At 39.3% G+C, this 15634-nt stretch overlaps 2 protein-coding genes and 1 long non-coding RNA gene across 10 annotated transcripts in view; 1 reads left to right on the top strand and 2 right to left on the bottom strand.

Annotated features, from left to right (window-relative positions):
• Window positions 1-6598, top strand: part of LOC131245756 (uncharacterized) — a 51987-nt gene extending 45389 nt beyond the window's left edge. For 3 of the 8 annotated variants that reach the window (XR_009170974.1, XR_009170970.1, XR_009170972.1), the window contains 4 exons: window positions 1687-1800; window positions 1889-1982; window positions 5530-5614; window positions 6270-6598. Coding sequence is in view for 2 of the 8 variants with exons in the window: in XM_058245433.1 (XP_058101416.1) it covers window positions 1687-1800; window positions 1889-1981 (207 nt within the window). In the remaining 6 variants the exon portion in view is untranslated. The remainder of the gene's footprint in view (window positions 1-1686; window positions 1801-1888; window positions 1983-5529; window positions 5615-6269) is intronic. The other 5 variants (XR_009170975.1, XR_009170973.1, XR_009170971.1 and 2 more) reach the window with 5 other exon arrangements.
• Window positions 6599-8495: 1897 nt separating this feature from the next.
• Window positions 8496-11191, bottom strand: LOC131245755 (uncharacterized). The gene is made up of 2 exons (XR_009170969.1): window positions 10570-11191; window positions 8496-10505 (listed from the first exon to the last, which is right to left on the bottom strand). It is a non-coding gene; the product is annotated as an uncharacterized LOC131245755 (long non-coding RNA).
• Window positions 11192-14748: 3557 nt separating this feature from the next.
• Window positions 14749-15128, bottom strand: LOC131245754 (small acidic protein 1-like). Its single transcript, XM_058245430.1, has one exon. It carries the CDS (start codon window positions 15084-15086, stop codon window positions 14907-14909), a length of 180 nt encoding a protein of 59 aa, XP_058101413.1. The 5' UTR covers window positions 15087-15128; the 3' UTR covers window positions 14749-14906.
• Between the last annotated feature and the right edge of the window lie 506 nt (window positions 15129-15634).

The raw sequence follows: 15634 nt of genomic DNA, 5'->3' as shown, positions 1-15634 counted from the left end.
CTTTATCACACAGAAACTGATAAAGAGATCTAACTGAGAACAATCCTGACTTCTCTCATAGCATTTTATGGAATCCGGCTTTGAGACCCTTGGAGAAACCTTCTCTAGCATTTGAAGAAGCTGCAAAAGTTCTTGAAACTCTTCGTCATCTAGATTCCTTCTACAACACGGATTCCAAGTGACTACTTCCTCCCTCATTGAGAAGCAGCTACTGACCTTCATCCCCTCTTCCCTAGTTATCCCTGCTAAGAAAGGGAAACCTCTAACACAACTTCACATCTCCTACTCACCTATACTTCCAAAAACTTATATTTTTCCCTTCCCCCAAACTAAAACCTATACCTTCCCATGCTCTGTCTTTCAAAGCTGCCACTGATTTCCTGTCCACATGCATCTAAAGTTAATTAAATATGATTAGTAGAGAAATGATCCAATGCTCTCAAAGCACATAAGTTACAATGCTTCTAGTGCATCTGGAACTTGGACAGTCCAATTGATCAATCTGGACTTCCTAATAGGTGCAGCATGCATTTCATGTGCTAGAATGGACACTGACCAGATGATCCGGTCCATCCATAACTTGGATATATATATATATATATATATATAAAACCATCTGTTTTTCGAGCCTCAGATGGAATGCCAGAAGCATTCTCCATGACATGCCCCCAAAATTAGATCTCTCAAATTGATGATTTGGCCTTTTTTCCATGAAATCTTGACCATTCATCTTATAGGCTATTGATTAGATGGCTAGAATGGTCTGTTTGGTGTAGTTTTTACATGGTTATAGTGTTCTGGACCTAATGGACATACTGGATCAGTCAGTTGGACTGTTCAGATGTCCCAATGCAGCTAGAGGCACTATAATTTAGTGTGTTCTTAGAGCACTGGATCATTACTCTTAACTAGCATTTTCTGAAAATTATTCATGTAAAATCTTTAAAAATGTAAAGTTAAAGAAAGTATCTCTGCTACCATGTGGCAGATACATCTCTACCATATATAACGCAAGTAGCAATTGGACAATTTTGCCACCACAAATATTTTTAGGAGAGTTGTAAACCTTGAGATTTGACAGGACATTAGTAGGTTTTAATTGGACACTAGAAGGGGTTTCCAACATTGGCCAAGGGTATCTAGGGAATTTTCAAACTGTGCGTGCTTATCAACGGGTGGCTTGGATTTTGCTTGCTCTAGGTCAACGAGTGGTGCGGGGCGCGAGGGCATTCCTGCCATTTTGTATGCAAATAGCCTGCACCCTCTTCTTCTTCCCTGCATGTAGCCTACAACTGCTCTCTACAGCGTGTATCACACAATCTCCCTCACTCTGTCCATGGATGCATGTGCCATACCCACTAGTTTCCACAACTTAATGGATTTTTAAGTATTTCAGTAATTAAAAGGAATTATATAAATAACTCATTTTTTCTAATTTTAGTTATGTTTCATTGATTATTCTTTTCACGTGCATTTATTGTGCCTGAATGTGACATTGAATTAGCCAGTGAAAGTTTATTCCAGGCATTTTGGAGCTACCAGGCATGTAATACTGGAGTCTTTGGCATAATTGATATAACTGCATCTTGAGTTTTTCTTAGATGAGTCAATAGATCAACATCTCTTCTTTTGTTGCTTTCAGTGAAGCTACCAGTAAAAACTTGTTTTGTGTTATGTGATTTCCAGGTTTATAGAGTTTCGGATATGGAGCTTGTGAGAATTCTTCCGAGTTCAGAAGACGAGGTTAATGTAGCATGCTTTCATCCTTCAGTTGGAGGAGGTCTTGTTTATGGAACTAAGGTGAACACTGGAGAAGCAACTATCAGTCACTTCAAGGAATTGCATGCATCTACAATCTTGAACTCACAAATCTTCTCTGGAAATGCAGGAAGGCAAGCTTAGAATCCTTCAATTTGATGCTTCTCATGGCACAAATTCCGCAGGGCATTCCTTACTCGAGGTCGAGGGAGATAATGCTTGAGGTAAAACTAGTTTACAGTTTATTCTTCGTCTCTTTTTTTTTTTGTCTTCTTGTTATCCAAAAGTGTTAAGTTATCATTTCATCTTTCATCATGTTATAGCTTGATGATTTACTTTTCACAGTGATTGATATTTCAAATTGGCTATGTATCTGATTTGAAACATCTGCTTATTATGAATTTTATGGGTGATGTGAGTTTTCTTTTCTTTTTTTAATTGTTTGTCACAATGCTGGTGAGATGGATTGTACCCTATGGGCACCAGGATGTTGTCAGCGTCCCTTGTTTGGAGTTGAACTCATGACTGGGATGTTCCCTGAATTGTCTGCTTCCTCAGCAAATCATGGATGGAAACTCCAATTTGCTATCTTGTCCACTATTTCTAAATACATGCATCCCTTTATTATTTAGCCTTCAAAAAGGCAGTATGGCCTTTTCCAGCTTGACTTGCTTGGTTTTCCGAAGCGTTGAGCATCGGCTTAATGGAAATTTCTGATTTTAAGTCAACTGTAAAAAAAAAAAAAAAAAAAAAAAAAGGTCAACTTGAAAAGGATTTAAAAAAAAATAAAAAATCAAAAGCCACTGTTTTTTTTTTTTTTGACTAATCAGATAAAACCACCTGCAAGAAATTCTGCAGATGTATCCACCCACATGTGAGGGATCTCTTTATTTTACCACTTCCTGTTAAATCTAAGTAATGGCCGTTAGCATATTTCAAAAAATGATGGAGAAGCCCCTAAGAAGTGGCCATGGACAGGATTTGGACCATTGAAAAGTATGGGGACACCAATCTGGACTGTTCCAAGATACTGGGCAGTGATCTAGACTGTTCAACAGTAGGTGGCTAGCAATTTGGACTGTTCAAAAGTAGGTGGACAGCTATGTGGACCATTCAAAAGTATGTGGACAGCGATCTGGACCTTTCTAAGATGGCGGACAGTGATCTTGACCATTCCAAGATGGTGGACAAAGATCCGGACAGATTCTTCCATCAATATGTGCAAAGATATGACCACTTATTAAGGACTATTTTTGTCATTTTCAGAAATATGCTAATGGATGTGACTTGGATTTGATGGGAAGTGGTAAAATAAAGAGGCATCAAAATGTGGGTGCTAATATCTAAAGAAATTTTTTGTGTTCTATCTAATTATTGCATAAAATGGTCTATGTTTTTGAAACGGGGTAGATGATGTAATTAGGAGGATCGAAAGGCTAGTGAAATCCTGAGTGGTGTATCGAAAGGTCAGTTCAGCCAGTGATCTTTCTACTACCTTTGTGTAGTGTAGGGTTGTATTCTTTCCCTGCTTTGTTGGCTGTTTATAAATTTTTGTTATCCCTCAAAAACAAAAAAGAAAAGAAAACACAATGATTTTAAGTAAAGGCTGACTCAATGATGATCTGGCCAGTTTTTATACTTGAGTTCCTTATCTTCTTCTTCTTCTTCTTCTTTTCCCCTACTTGTTAAAATCCTTATATAAAAGAATCTCCTAAAATCACTTTTGTTATGGAAGAATCCAAAAGGTTACATTACACCTATCCCCATGATCTTTTCTTTTCTTCTTGTCCAATTTAGATTCCTAGCAACCCAAACAGCGAGATATTCTACTTGCATGGTGAGTTGGTGACATGCCCTACAGTAACGATGAGAGGCTTAGACAACAAGCAATCTAGCCTAAGAAGGAATATGGTGTTAGGCTGAGAGAGGGAGACTATAACGGTGAGAAACTTAGACAACAAGCAATCTGACCCAAGAACGAATATGCTGTTAGGCTGAGGGAGGGAGGGAGGGGAATCAGAGCTGAGGGAGGGAGGGAGGGGAATCAGAACCTAAGGAAGGAGAAGCAGCAGCAGAGGAGGGGGATGGGTTGTACTGATGCATGACATGCTCTGCATGAAGCAGGTTATTGATGCATGATTGTTGACAACAAGTTGTTGGTCAGTACCAAATGGGTGCATTATGTCTCTTCGGGATGTGGTAGCATGGATCATTTGTTCATGCATTGTGCCTTCATGCAGTAGAAGTGGATTTTTTATTTTTTATAAAGCTTATTTAAGGTTGAAAGGGTTGCGCCTTGTTCAATCAGGGAGATTTTTACTGAGTGGGATTTTGGTAGGAAAGGAATGGCGGCTTGCTGTTGTTGTGGTTTGATGGGTGATTGGTTTGAACCCAGTAACAGGACCTTTAGGGACAAGTGATGTTCATTGGAAATGGTCTTTTCGAAGACCAAATGTCTTCTGATATGGTGGGCTAGATCATCTGATATCTTTGCAAATAGGCCTGTGGATTCTTTCATTTGTATTAATTGGGCAATGCCTCATCATCCCCTTTGTATTCTTTTCCCTTTCTTTCTAATAAAACTCTCTCTCTCTCTCTCTCTCTCTCTCTCTCTCTCAAAACAAAAAGAAGAAGAAGAAGAAAGAAAGAAAGAAAGAAAGAAAAGTAGGAAGATGTAGTTGTTGAGAAAGGGTCCAGATGCTAGGTTCTTTCGGTGGAGGCTTTATGAGCAGGGAAGAGGGTACTGACTAGGATGGCTAAAAATAGATAGATTTTAAGACACTAATTTGTATATCAAATAAATTTCAATGCCAATTTCATTCATAGGAAAAGTTTTTTTTTTGAAGGATAATGGAATTTTATTAAAGGCCTGCACGCAACAGCGAAACAGGAAAAGAATTCCATTCATAGGGAAAGATAATTTAAACACCTTGAGAATTTTCAGAAATTGATAAAAAGGCCCATGTTTTGGACTTCTTTTCCTGTACTTTTCATGCTTAGTTTGCCTTTGTCTATAGAATAAGTTGACCTAAACCTTTTTCAGAAAGTTGGAGAGTTTTTGGAATAGTGACACTGTCAAACATGGAAACAGTTCACCAATTTTCATCTAGTTCAAGTTCTTGAAAATAGGCAAAAAGATTCTTGTTATTTCATGTTATTTATGATCGCATTTATTACCATTTGCTGTCAGCTTTACAATACACCACAAATGCCACACTCAAACTGAAGTCTTTTAATCCTGTGTGCTTGTTGGTAATGATGTAAAATATTCGTCCGAACTAGCCTCATGTCATGGAGCATGAAACGTCATAGCAATCCATCTTAAAGAGAACAAGTGCACTTCAAGTTTTGATACTGTATATATTTATCTGTTGGATGCAGAAACATGGGGGGGTACAGTTGGCAACCGTAGGTTATCTACTGCATAATTTATTGGCCTCAAGTTAGCCCATAGCCCATGTCTACTGTGTTTTGCTGAGGGAAGCCTAATACTTGGCACTCTTTGGCTAAGGAAACATTTTTCACTTGGGAATAACTTATCTTAATGGACGTATGTTCACCCTTTTCTATTTAATAAAATTTAGCCTTGATAGAAAAAAAAATTATATGTTTTTACTTTTGCTTACCTTTTCCTCAAATAAAATTGCTTCTAGCTGTTATCCTCGAGGATGTAATTGGGTTCTCTCCTGTTAACAATCAAACTTGAGTGAGTTGGAAGTCATTATTTGTTTATCACGGTGACTAACTTTATTTTGTTTTCTTGTGTTGTAGGTTAAGACACATGCTTCAGAATGCTGAAACCACTTATGTTGTGTCTGCTATGCAATTACAATCTCTCTATCTCTCATCTTGAAAGGTAGAATATTTTTGCTTTGTTAAACAAAGACTAGTAATCATGGTACATTGAGTGAACAATGCAGGAGGGTCCCAAGTCATTTTAGATAATGAGGCTCAATAATGGCTATTTTTATTCCAGCCATACCAAGAGCAAGACCAACTACAGAGTCAGATTAAGAAAACAAAAGCCCTTCTCCTTGAGCTACCTCATAATTTGAATACTGACCTTTTAATCATTTTTCTAATGTGCCTTTGTTGGTTTAAATCTCTCATCTGAACCCCCTTCCCCCCATTTTCCATGAAAAGGGGCTTATGTGTTATTGAAAACTTCCTAATAAATAATAACCTTATCCTTAAGAACTATCCCCATATGTAGTTTTCCAAGGGCCCTACTTTCATTGCATTCCAACGTTTCTTGTATGACAAATAGGGGCCCTTGCATTTTGGTTGCACAGATGAAATACCCCATTTTGCTGATCTTGTGCTGTGGCTCAAATTAAAAAGCTGCAGCTCTGCTAGGATCCATATGCTCGCTAGTACTTAATGTTAGCATTTCATATGTATTTTATCTTTTGGGTTTTGTCCTCTTTAAAAGAAAAAATAAAATAAAATCCATTGCATTGCAATCTTTCATTTTAGTAAAACTTGCAATCTAATTATTATTGCTTTTCTAGTAACAGCTGTTGCCTGATGCTTGAGGGAGAGAAGCTGGAGTTATTATGGAGAATGCTTGCATATACCCATTTTGCTGTAGAGAGCTTATTGGTGATTGCATCCTTCGCTTACATCTTACATTCCACCTGTAAAACGGAAACCCTCATTCATGTTTCACAATCTGAAGCATTTGTTTGTTCAAGTTACGTTTCTCCTCCAATGTAAGTTATAGTCCTTGTTTGTGCTGAGCAATATGAAATCGTGCCCCCTCGATTTATGCAGAGAATTTCAGGGATGGTTGTTCTTTTTATGATTAGGCAAGTATGTTAGCAATTGATGTTTCAGCTGAGGATCTTTTGCCATACACATCTACTGCAGCATCAGACATGCATATGCATGCTCAATTATGCGTAACAGGGAGTCGAGCTTATCGTCTGTAGACACGCTTGAGCATGGCTCCTTCTGCGAGATAAACTATTCTTACTTTGGAACCTTGACACATCCATGTACGTCTTCCCTTCCATATGATCTTTCCGAGGTTCTGAATCTGATACTTCTAGCGGACAGGGTCCCAAATTGGCCATTTATACATTAAATCACCTGCCCAGTGGTAAGTTGCGCTGTTGGCTTCTCCCTCTCTCCTCCAACCAACATGCCGCTTGCATATGACGTCTATACCATGCCAATGATAGGCCACACCACGAAGAAGTGCTGCCACAAATCAAGCTAGTATGGTCATCGGGTGAGCCACACCTTTTGGAATTAAAGGACAGTCAATGGTCTTGACTCAGCACATGTATGACCCACCTAATGAGTGGATCCAACCTGACATTCGACATGTAATGAGGCCTAACCTTTGCACGGTCAGGATTCTCTAGTGGCATGTTGGTGGGAAAGATAGGCTCCGTGGCAAGTTACCATGCAACTGGTGCTTGTATGTAATCAGCTATGAGACTGACACAATTTAGTACAAGGGAAGAACTTTGATACTCTGGCAGTGACGTATTATAGATAGGCACTTAACAAAATTACCAAGAAATTGCATGCGCTCTGTGGACGTTTGTCGGACGGGTTATAAGAAAACATCCAATGGTCCTATTTCAGCGAACAATTGTCCAAGAATTGGAGATTAGGATTGCAGCCAGTGTAAGGCTGCTGAAAGGGGATGGTGTCTTGAGCTTGATGCTTAAAGTTCACGTTTTTTTGATGTACCATGCAAAAACCCAGAGTTAGGAAGGTTACTTTACAAAAGCTACTTATGCCTCAAGTAGCTTTTATTTGTTTCTACTTACTCAGATTCAAATAGCTTAAGTGTCAGGAGAGTTAAATTCACATAAGCTACTTGTGACTCAAGCTTTTACTTACACACAGGATAAATATGTTTATTGATAGCTGAGCTTCTACTTATTCAGACTCGATAGCTGAGCTTTTATTGATTTCTACTTACAGGATAAATATGTTTGATAAATGACATACTTATCAGCCAAAAAGTCAAAAAATATATTTGGTTTCCCACGTCAGATAAGTACTTGTCCCTCAAGTTTTTTAAACCCACCCTTTAATATCTATCAGCCATCATGTGAAACCCACACTTGATGTGGATCGTCCATCATGTGGGCCCCACCATGGATGTGGGTCATCATCATCTACACCTTTGATGTGGACCGTCCATTATGTGGGGGCCACCTTGATGTAGGTCATCCATCGTGTAAGTGGCCCACCGAAATAAATTATCCATGTAAGACCCACCTTCAATGTCTACCACCCATCATGTGGACTGTCCATTGTGTGGGCCATCCATCATCCGGGGCTTTCCTTACATGCAGAGCATTAACCATTAGGGGCTGAAATCTGATGTGGACCGTCCTTTATGTGAGGCCACCTTCAATATCCATCACCCTTCATGTGGAGCCCACCCTAAGTATGGACCGTCCTTAGTGTGTGCCCCACCTTCAATGTGGATCATCCATCATGCCCTGCCCGCTTTGGATGTGGGCTATACGTCATTTGGTGGGCTTACCATTGATGCGGGTCATCCATTATGTGGGACCCACCTTTGATGCGGACTACCAACGTAAATAAGATTCCCTTGTAGACGTTTGCCTTAGCATATACCCCACGGGCACCTCCTTTACATTGGGGGGGAGACGCACTGCACAGACTGCTCCTGAATCAAGACACGTTCAGTATAAAGCAAGAGTACACTCGTCAGGCAGTGCCAATCATACACTACATGCTTGTTTAGGATTATTATATAAAATTAGTTGAAGAAAAGTGATGCATGCAATTGAGGTAACATGCGCACAAGTCTTCGAAAAACAATTTGACCCCAGTGCCTTTTAACAGTAGAAGCTACATAATTAATTAAGAAAGATCCAAAACTAAACTCTCAAGTGGGCTGCTGCACGGAAATGCCTACTGCTGAAACGCTTTCCTTTCCTTTCAAGGGGTGTTTGGTAATGTGTAACATATAATAACGTAATTGCTTTTCATGGAAAATCCCCGCTTTCCAGAAATGCATATTCAAGTTTTTCAAGAAAATTATGGCACCATCTCTGAAAATTCAACAGCAAAAAAATTTCAATCCATCGAAACCATCCGGCTTGGATACAGCTTGGATCCACCATAACCTCAAACCCACGCGGATGAAATATATTTTTCAGTCTGGACCATCCATTGGATTAGCTACACGTCAAGATGAGATTCATTTTTCAGTCTGGACCATCCACTGGATTAGCTACACGTCAAGATGAGATTCATTTTTCAGTCTGGACCATCCAATGTATTAGCTACAGAGAAGATGAATTCTACGAGTGGTAACTATCTAAAAGAGGGTTTGCCGGGTGGTGTACACAGATTTTTGCATGGTAATCTGGATAGCAGGAGAATTGCACAAAAGCTGTGTGGGAGGTGACTGGTGTCCACGACCATTATCACAAATATCATTTCAAAATATCCAAAAAAAAAAAAAAAAAAAATCTAATTATCTCAATATTAATGCAAAACTTATTTTAAATTAACTATTTCAATATTAATTATATAACTAGAATTTTAGCAGTATTGATTACCAAAATAACAGCTGTTTTGTTTTGTTGCTAATTTACAGGAGAGGAATGATCCTCCCCAATGCTTGTCTGCTGTGTACGAAGAATGCCCAAACAGTGGATCACCTCTATTCACTTCATGTCAAACTCAGTACATGTTCTTTTTTCAGCTTTGGTATGGTAGAATTAGAAAATGGTGTCTTGCTCTGTTAGCTGCCCTTTGAACTAACTAGGGGGAAAGGAATGACTGATGCTTTAGGAATAGCAGCCGTCTACAGATAAGTTATGTTGCAGAATTCCGTGTTTTCCACCCACAGAAACAGCCCCAGACGTCTTATCAAGGAAATCCAATTTCTTCTCCCCATGGATTCCACATATCCCCACTTGTTACCTTTTTTTTAAATGCATTTTGTAGTTTATTTTTATAGGTTTCTCTATGGTTTTTTGGTTCAAGAGATTCATATGAAGATAATTTTTCATTAGATCAAAGATATGTTATGATGGTGGTTTCTTGTCTAAGGAAATCTGAAATCAATCTGCTAAACAAAGGTGACATATCAGCAGAACTGGAAAACAGAGAGGATAGGGAGGGGAGGTAGCTACAGATCACTGCAGTCAAAACTGATTGAGTGGTAGAACAGTCCATGTTCTGAACTATATCAATCGGTGGGTCCAACTGGAAATGAGCAGTTGCTTGCAAATCATGCAGAACAAAGATTGCTCCTCAAACAGTTAAAGGCTATTCCTGTTAAAGGCTGATTTGCGACCAACATGCAGCAATATTCTTCCACACCATCCATTTGTGGGTCACTGCTCAAACAGTTGAGACATCTTGGAAAGCTCTCTCTGCTGTAACCAGTCCACGGTACGAACACAGCTAATAAACTGTCTGGACCATCACAAATAGCTTCACCACCCATACAACTCTAGTGGGACCTTACTGTAACACCCATACAACCCTAGCGGGACCTTACAGTGACGGTATACAGTGCACCACACAGCCAACCTCTTCAACAAAAAGTTATTTCTCAGAGGAAATTCTTCATTGGAGTTTCAGCTCTTCATCCCCTAGATCTGGTGGGGCTAGGCCAAGCCAACTTAGCCAATAAAAAGCAAAATCAACCATTGGAATTGTGTTGTAGTATAGAAACTGGAAAAAGTAGATAGGAATTTCCTTCCCATCAGTGATAGTGTCAGTCTGGTATTGGGGCTCTGTTGTTTGCTACAATTATAAGGGCTATTTTCCATTTTGAAATGTCGATACTGGGGAACTCACTAAGGACTAGATTTCGATGTCGTTACATTTGCTTTCAGCTAAATGGTGCATTCATCCAAATTATCATTGCTGGAGTTTTGGTGGGAGCTCAATTTAGGTCACTTGCAACTTGGAAAAAAGCAGTAGCAAATCATTTTACCCAAACCAAAATTAATTGTTTACAAACAGATATTTTCTACAGTGCCGTTAGCGGGCCATTCAATGCAGTTCAATTCAACTGTGCATAAACCTAAAAGAAGATAACAATGAATAACAATCTCAAAAGCTAGGTCTCAGTATGAAAGAAGACAAACACAGTAAAACATATAACAAATTTGTCAATGATGGAAGATCAGAGGGGCAGAAACTGCTCAAATATAAAGGTCTAGAAACACCTTCCCTACTAAAGCTATGTGATGAAATTCGTCTATGATGACTGCCAATCCCCAAAAAACGTGCTTTTCCTTGAAGCTTATGAGATTTGCTTCCAAGAATAACCCTTCATAAATCTACAAAACAATGATCTAGAAACCTTGTCGCATTCAAGAGCCCATTTAAACTCTGAAACTAGAGTCTCTCTTATAGGACATATGCAACTGAAAGAAGCCCAAAGACTGGCTAGGATCTTCCAATCTGCATGCCTATGTTTTCTTTCCCTACGAAAGAAAAGAATAACCCTTCTTTTCTTTTTCTTTTTTCTTCTTTTGGCTTCTTGGGGAATCCTTGTTAACACTATCACAGCAATAGTTTGGATCACCTAATCATGGGCCCCACTTGTACAAACTGAAGACCAAGCAAACTATAGAAAACTTTCGGTCAAGAAGATCATATAGTATCACATGATACATGCGTGGATCCAGGATAATGGATGAATAATACTAAATATCGTATTTCAGTCGAGAATATCATACAGTACCACCTAATAGATACATGGATTCTGGATATTGGATGAACAATACCACGTATCATATGAAAGGGTCATCTAGATGCATGGAAAGTTCCACCTAATGCACAAATGTCCATGTACAAGGGAGCATTTTTGTGTAACGGCCGGCATGGGCCATTACACAATATGTGGTTGTAATGGCCCATGTCAGAATTTAAGGATCGTGACAAGACCGTAACTGAATGTTATGACTTGTGATCATGTGTAACGGCCTTAGGAAGTTATGTGTAGATCTGCACATGCATGCACAAAATCAATATTTTTCATCTCTTTTTTTTTTTCTTTTTTTTTTTTTGGAACTTTTAGTAATTTCGGGTCATTTTTGGATGTATAGCGACAAATTTTTTTTCTCAAATTTCTTGAGGAATGATGTTTTAAATGCTTAAGGATATGCATTAGTGGGATGAGTCCCATGGATTGCATGAATTTTGGCTTGTTTTGGGGGCATTTGAGTGGGTCCCAAATCGGCCCAACATTATTCTTCCGAATTTAATTTTAAAATTTCCTCAAATTTCTTGAAGGAAACGATGTCAAATAGTTACAAATATGCATTAGTGAGATGAGTTCCACAGATTGCATGAATTTTCGGCAGTATTCATTCGAATTAAAATTAAAATTTTTTCCCTCAACTTTATATTGAATCATTGCGTGCATGTGCTTGTATATAAAATATTAATATAGGATTCTTGAAGTCAATCTAAAGATTCTAAACCTCTCAAGTCAATACTATCATCAGACAGTCAAAACCAGGAAAAGGATACATATTTGAAATCCTCCCATTTTTCTGAAAATTTTAATATTTTTTTCTTTAAAATAAAATAAAATCAACCATTATGTTTCATAAGGTCCAACAGTCGCCATTATTGAATACCTTAATCTCAACAATAAATGGCTAGGATTTCAAAAGATGGCAAGCTCATATTTGAGGAACTGCTTATTACAAGCTCGGATCTCATGCACGTATGTAACACCCCGAATTTTCACGGCCCGAGTTCACACTCATGCCCGAGAATTCCGGGTGTTAATAATGTAACAATTGAATACTTCAAAATCACACGTTTTTTTTTTCATTTACATCACCTTCATGAAGGTAACCATTAATGAGAATAAAATCAATTGTACTTCTTATTTCATCAAGACATAAAATTCAACTAACTGTCTAATGCCCTCTCAAATGGAAGCTTATTATATCATCTTAAAGTAAGCAACAGAAATTAAATAAAACTAATCGTAGCACTATCATTCTTCTTTACTCGAAAGAGTTTTCCATATAACGATCATCGTCCATATCATTAACCTATAATTCACTAGAATTCTTAGGCATGAATGTGAACTCAGGCCATGAAAATTCGAGACATTACGATATATGTCATGTTCACATGTGCACAATAACTCGTTTCTTCAAAATATGATATGATCAAGGTATTTTGTAATGGTAAAAATGGTCGTAATAGCCACCACTGTTACCTTTACGATACGGGGTGTAAAGACCGTTATGGGGGTCATAATGGCCATTACGGTCTCTTTTTTCTTTATTGAAAAAATAATAATCCGAAAAACTTGTATCGGCCCCGTAATGGGCTGTTACGGGGGTTGTAATAGGCTATTATGGGTCATTTTTTTCCATAACGGTTGTTACGGCCTTTACGACCCCGTAAAGTGTAACTATTGCCACTGCTATCTTTACGTAACGGTCTTTACGGCCTCATGATCGCCTTGACAGCACACCATGAATATGATCCTGCAAATGCACTCTTTAGGGGAAAGACAGATGATCCGAGGAGGTATCGTAAAAAAAATCCCACCATCATGGACACCCCTATCCAATGTCCACACATCCAAACACGACATACTAACATTGTCTGGGAACTAAACCCCCTAGGCATGTAGATCTTCATCATAAGTGAGCTTTTCACAAGCATCCCAACGAATCCTAAGGCTTTAGAAACACCTTCCCTCTAATGCAAGTCAAGCAGAATGCATTCACCCAAACAATTATCGGCTTGAACCTTGCCAACATACCTCACCCTTTTTTCTTTTTCTTTTTTTGGGTTAGCTTGTTAGTACACACCCATGTCAGTACACACACTCCATGTTAGCCACATCCACTAGGGATCGAAACCAAGACCTCAAGTGTTGAAACGAGGTATATCCACTCAGTTTGCCAGTTGAGCTATGGATCTGGGTGTGCCAACATACCTCACTTACTGCTAACTAAACTCCGCGTGGGTGGAACTCTCATTAGATCCACCCCCTCCTAGTATACCGCCTCACATTCACCCTAAAACCCAAAAAACATATTTTCTAAAACTCATGTAAGCCGCACCATAAGAAATAGTTGGGATGAAATGTCCACCACTAGATTTGTGTAGGGTCCACCGTGGTGTTTATATGTCATCCAATCCATTCACTTAGTGTGCCTCATCATGATGATAGGATTACCTAAAAATTCTAGCATTCAAAAAATCAGGTCGGCCATACCACAAGAATTTAATGGTTTTTGTGTGAGTATTAAACTAGGTGAGTGTTGAATCAGCTTGCTTATTTTGGGGATCAAGGCCAAACAATGCATGATCTACGTAATAGATGGAGTGAGCATGTCACATTGTTAATCACTTTAGAGAGAATTACCACTGTTAGGTACCTACGCGAGGCAGGCAAGAGTTTTTACATTTGATTTGGGGTGAGAAAAAAGGAGAATATTTTCAGTATGTATCATGTGGCTAAGTTTCTTCAGCAAGAATATTAGTTCAAGTTCATTTCACCTATGTTGCAACTCAAGATCAACAACATGCTGCATCCCCATTGGGGCCCACATGCTGAGATGATCTGAGGATCTGACCCGTCCAAATTGTGGATGCTATTCCACTGGTGGCTCAGTGATAAACTTACACTGAACGGATGCTTCTGACCATCACTACATGTAAATCAGTATCAAGCATTGAAAAGACATTTCAACGGCTCAAATACAACTACAAAAATCAAAGCTCGGGATACTTCTTGAAGCATGATTATTGCACTATAGCTCATTAATGATAGAAACAAGAAGATCAACGGTTCCCAAAAAATAGTGCCATATCTCATGTTAGTACCAACAGTTGACAAATGCCGGAGACCCTAAATCACAACATAGGTGAAGGAACTCTATTAATTCCACCTGCAATTTGGGGGTACATCCAAACGCATCCCCAACCAACAAGATGCTATAATCCGTACTGCTATTGCAATATCAGATCTACGAAAATACGAAACCCTAAAACCATAATATACCATGCATCATATATAAAACCCTAAAAATCAGACAGATGAAAGTGCCTGAAACAGATATATTCATGAGAATTATAGAAAGGAAAAAAGCAGGTGTTTCTTATCGACAAATCCGACGGCAGATTGAGATTTTTTCTTCTTTGATTCAGTTGATATCGGAGTCGTCGAAATCGTCTTGGAAGGAATTGAAGAAATCAGCGTCGGCGAGCCTGTTGTCGGAGACGGCCCCCGACAAGATGTCGAGGGGATCAGCATCGTCCACGTCCATGCCCACCGTCGAACCTGGATCGTCCATGTCAAACAGATACGTCGGAGATGGCTTCATATCTCTCTCTGAGAATTTCGCCGCTTTAAGAAGGCTGGGGAAGGGTGGTGTCGGAACTTATAGGGGGAAAGTATTCAGGTACTCGACCCTGCGCGGTATACTCGGGTTCTCAGTTCAGTCATGTGGGGTCCATTTCTCGGAAATCGGGACCATTGCCCTGCTGCTGCCCTCGAGGATAGATATGCCCTTGAAACTATTTCGGACCATCTTTCACTAGAATGTGGACAGTTGCTGTCTCTCCTCTAAACCTTCTGATTTCTGGGCCACAAAGGGGAAGGTTGGAAGAGTACAATGGACCAGTTTTCGGAAGCGGATTGGGTGATGTACCACACACCAGCGATATGGCTGGTGTGTTGACGTCACCGAGTTCTGTGGGTCCGTTGCCAGGTATGCGTCATATCACAACCGTCTTTTCATTTGGCGAGCTAGTACTAAGGTTTGAAAGTTGGGCAGGTTCAACCCCACCGACCCATGAACGACCTTACATTGGGTTGGGCTCGGGCAGGCTATATCGGGTCCGATCTCAAGCTTGGGTTATACAAACACCA

The sequence above is a fragment of the Magnolia sinica genome, chromosome 5 (genome assembly GCF_029962835.1).
Source record: "Magnolia sinica isolate HGM2019 chromosome 5, MsV1, whole genome shotgun sequence".
NCBI classification, from domain to species: domain Eukaryota; kingdom Viridiplantae; phylum Streptophyta; class Magnoliopsida; order Magnoliales; family Magnoliaceae; genus Magnolia; species Magnolia sinica.
This window is presented reverse-complemented; position numbering and strand designations above follow the sequence as displayed.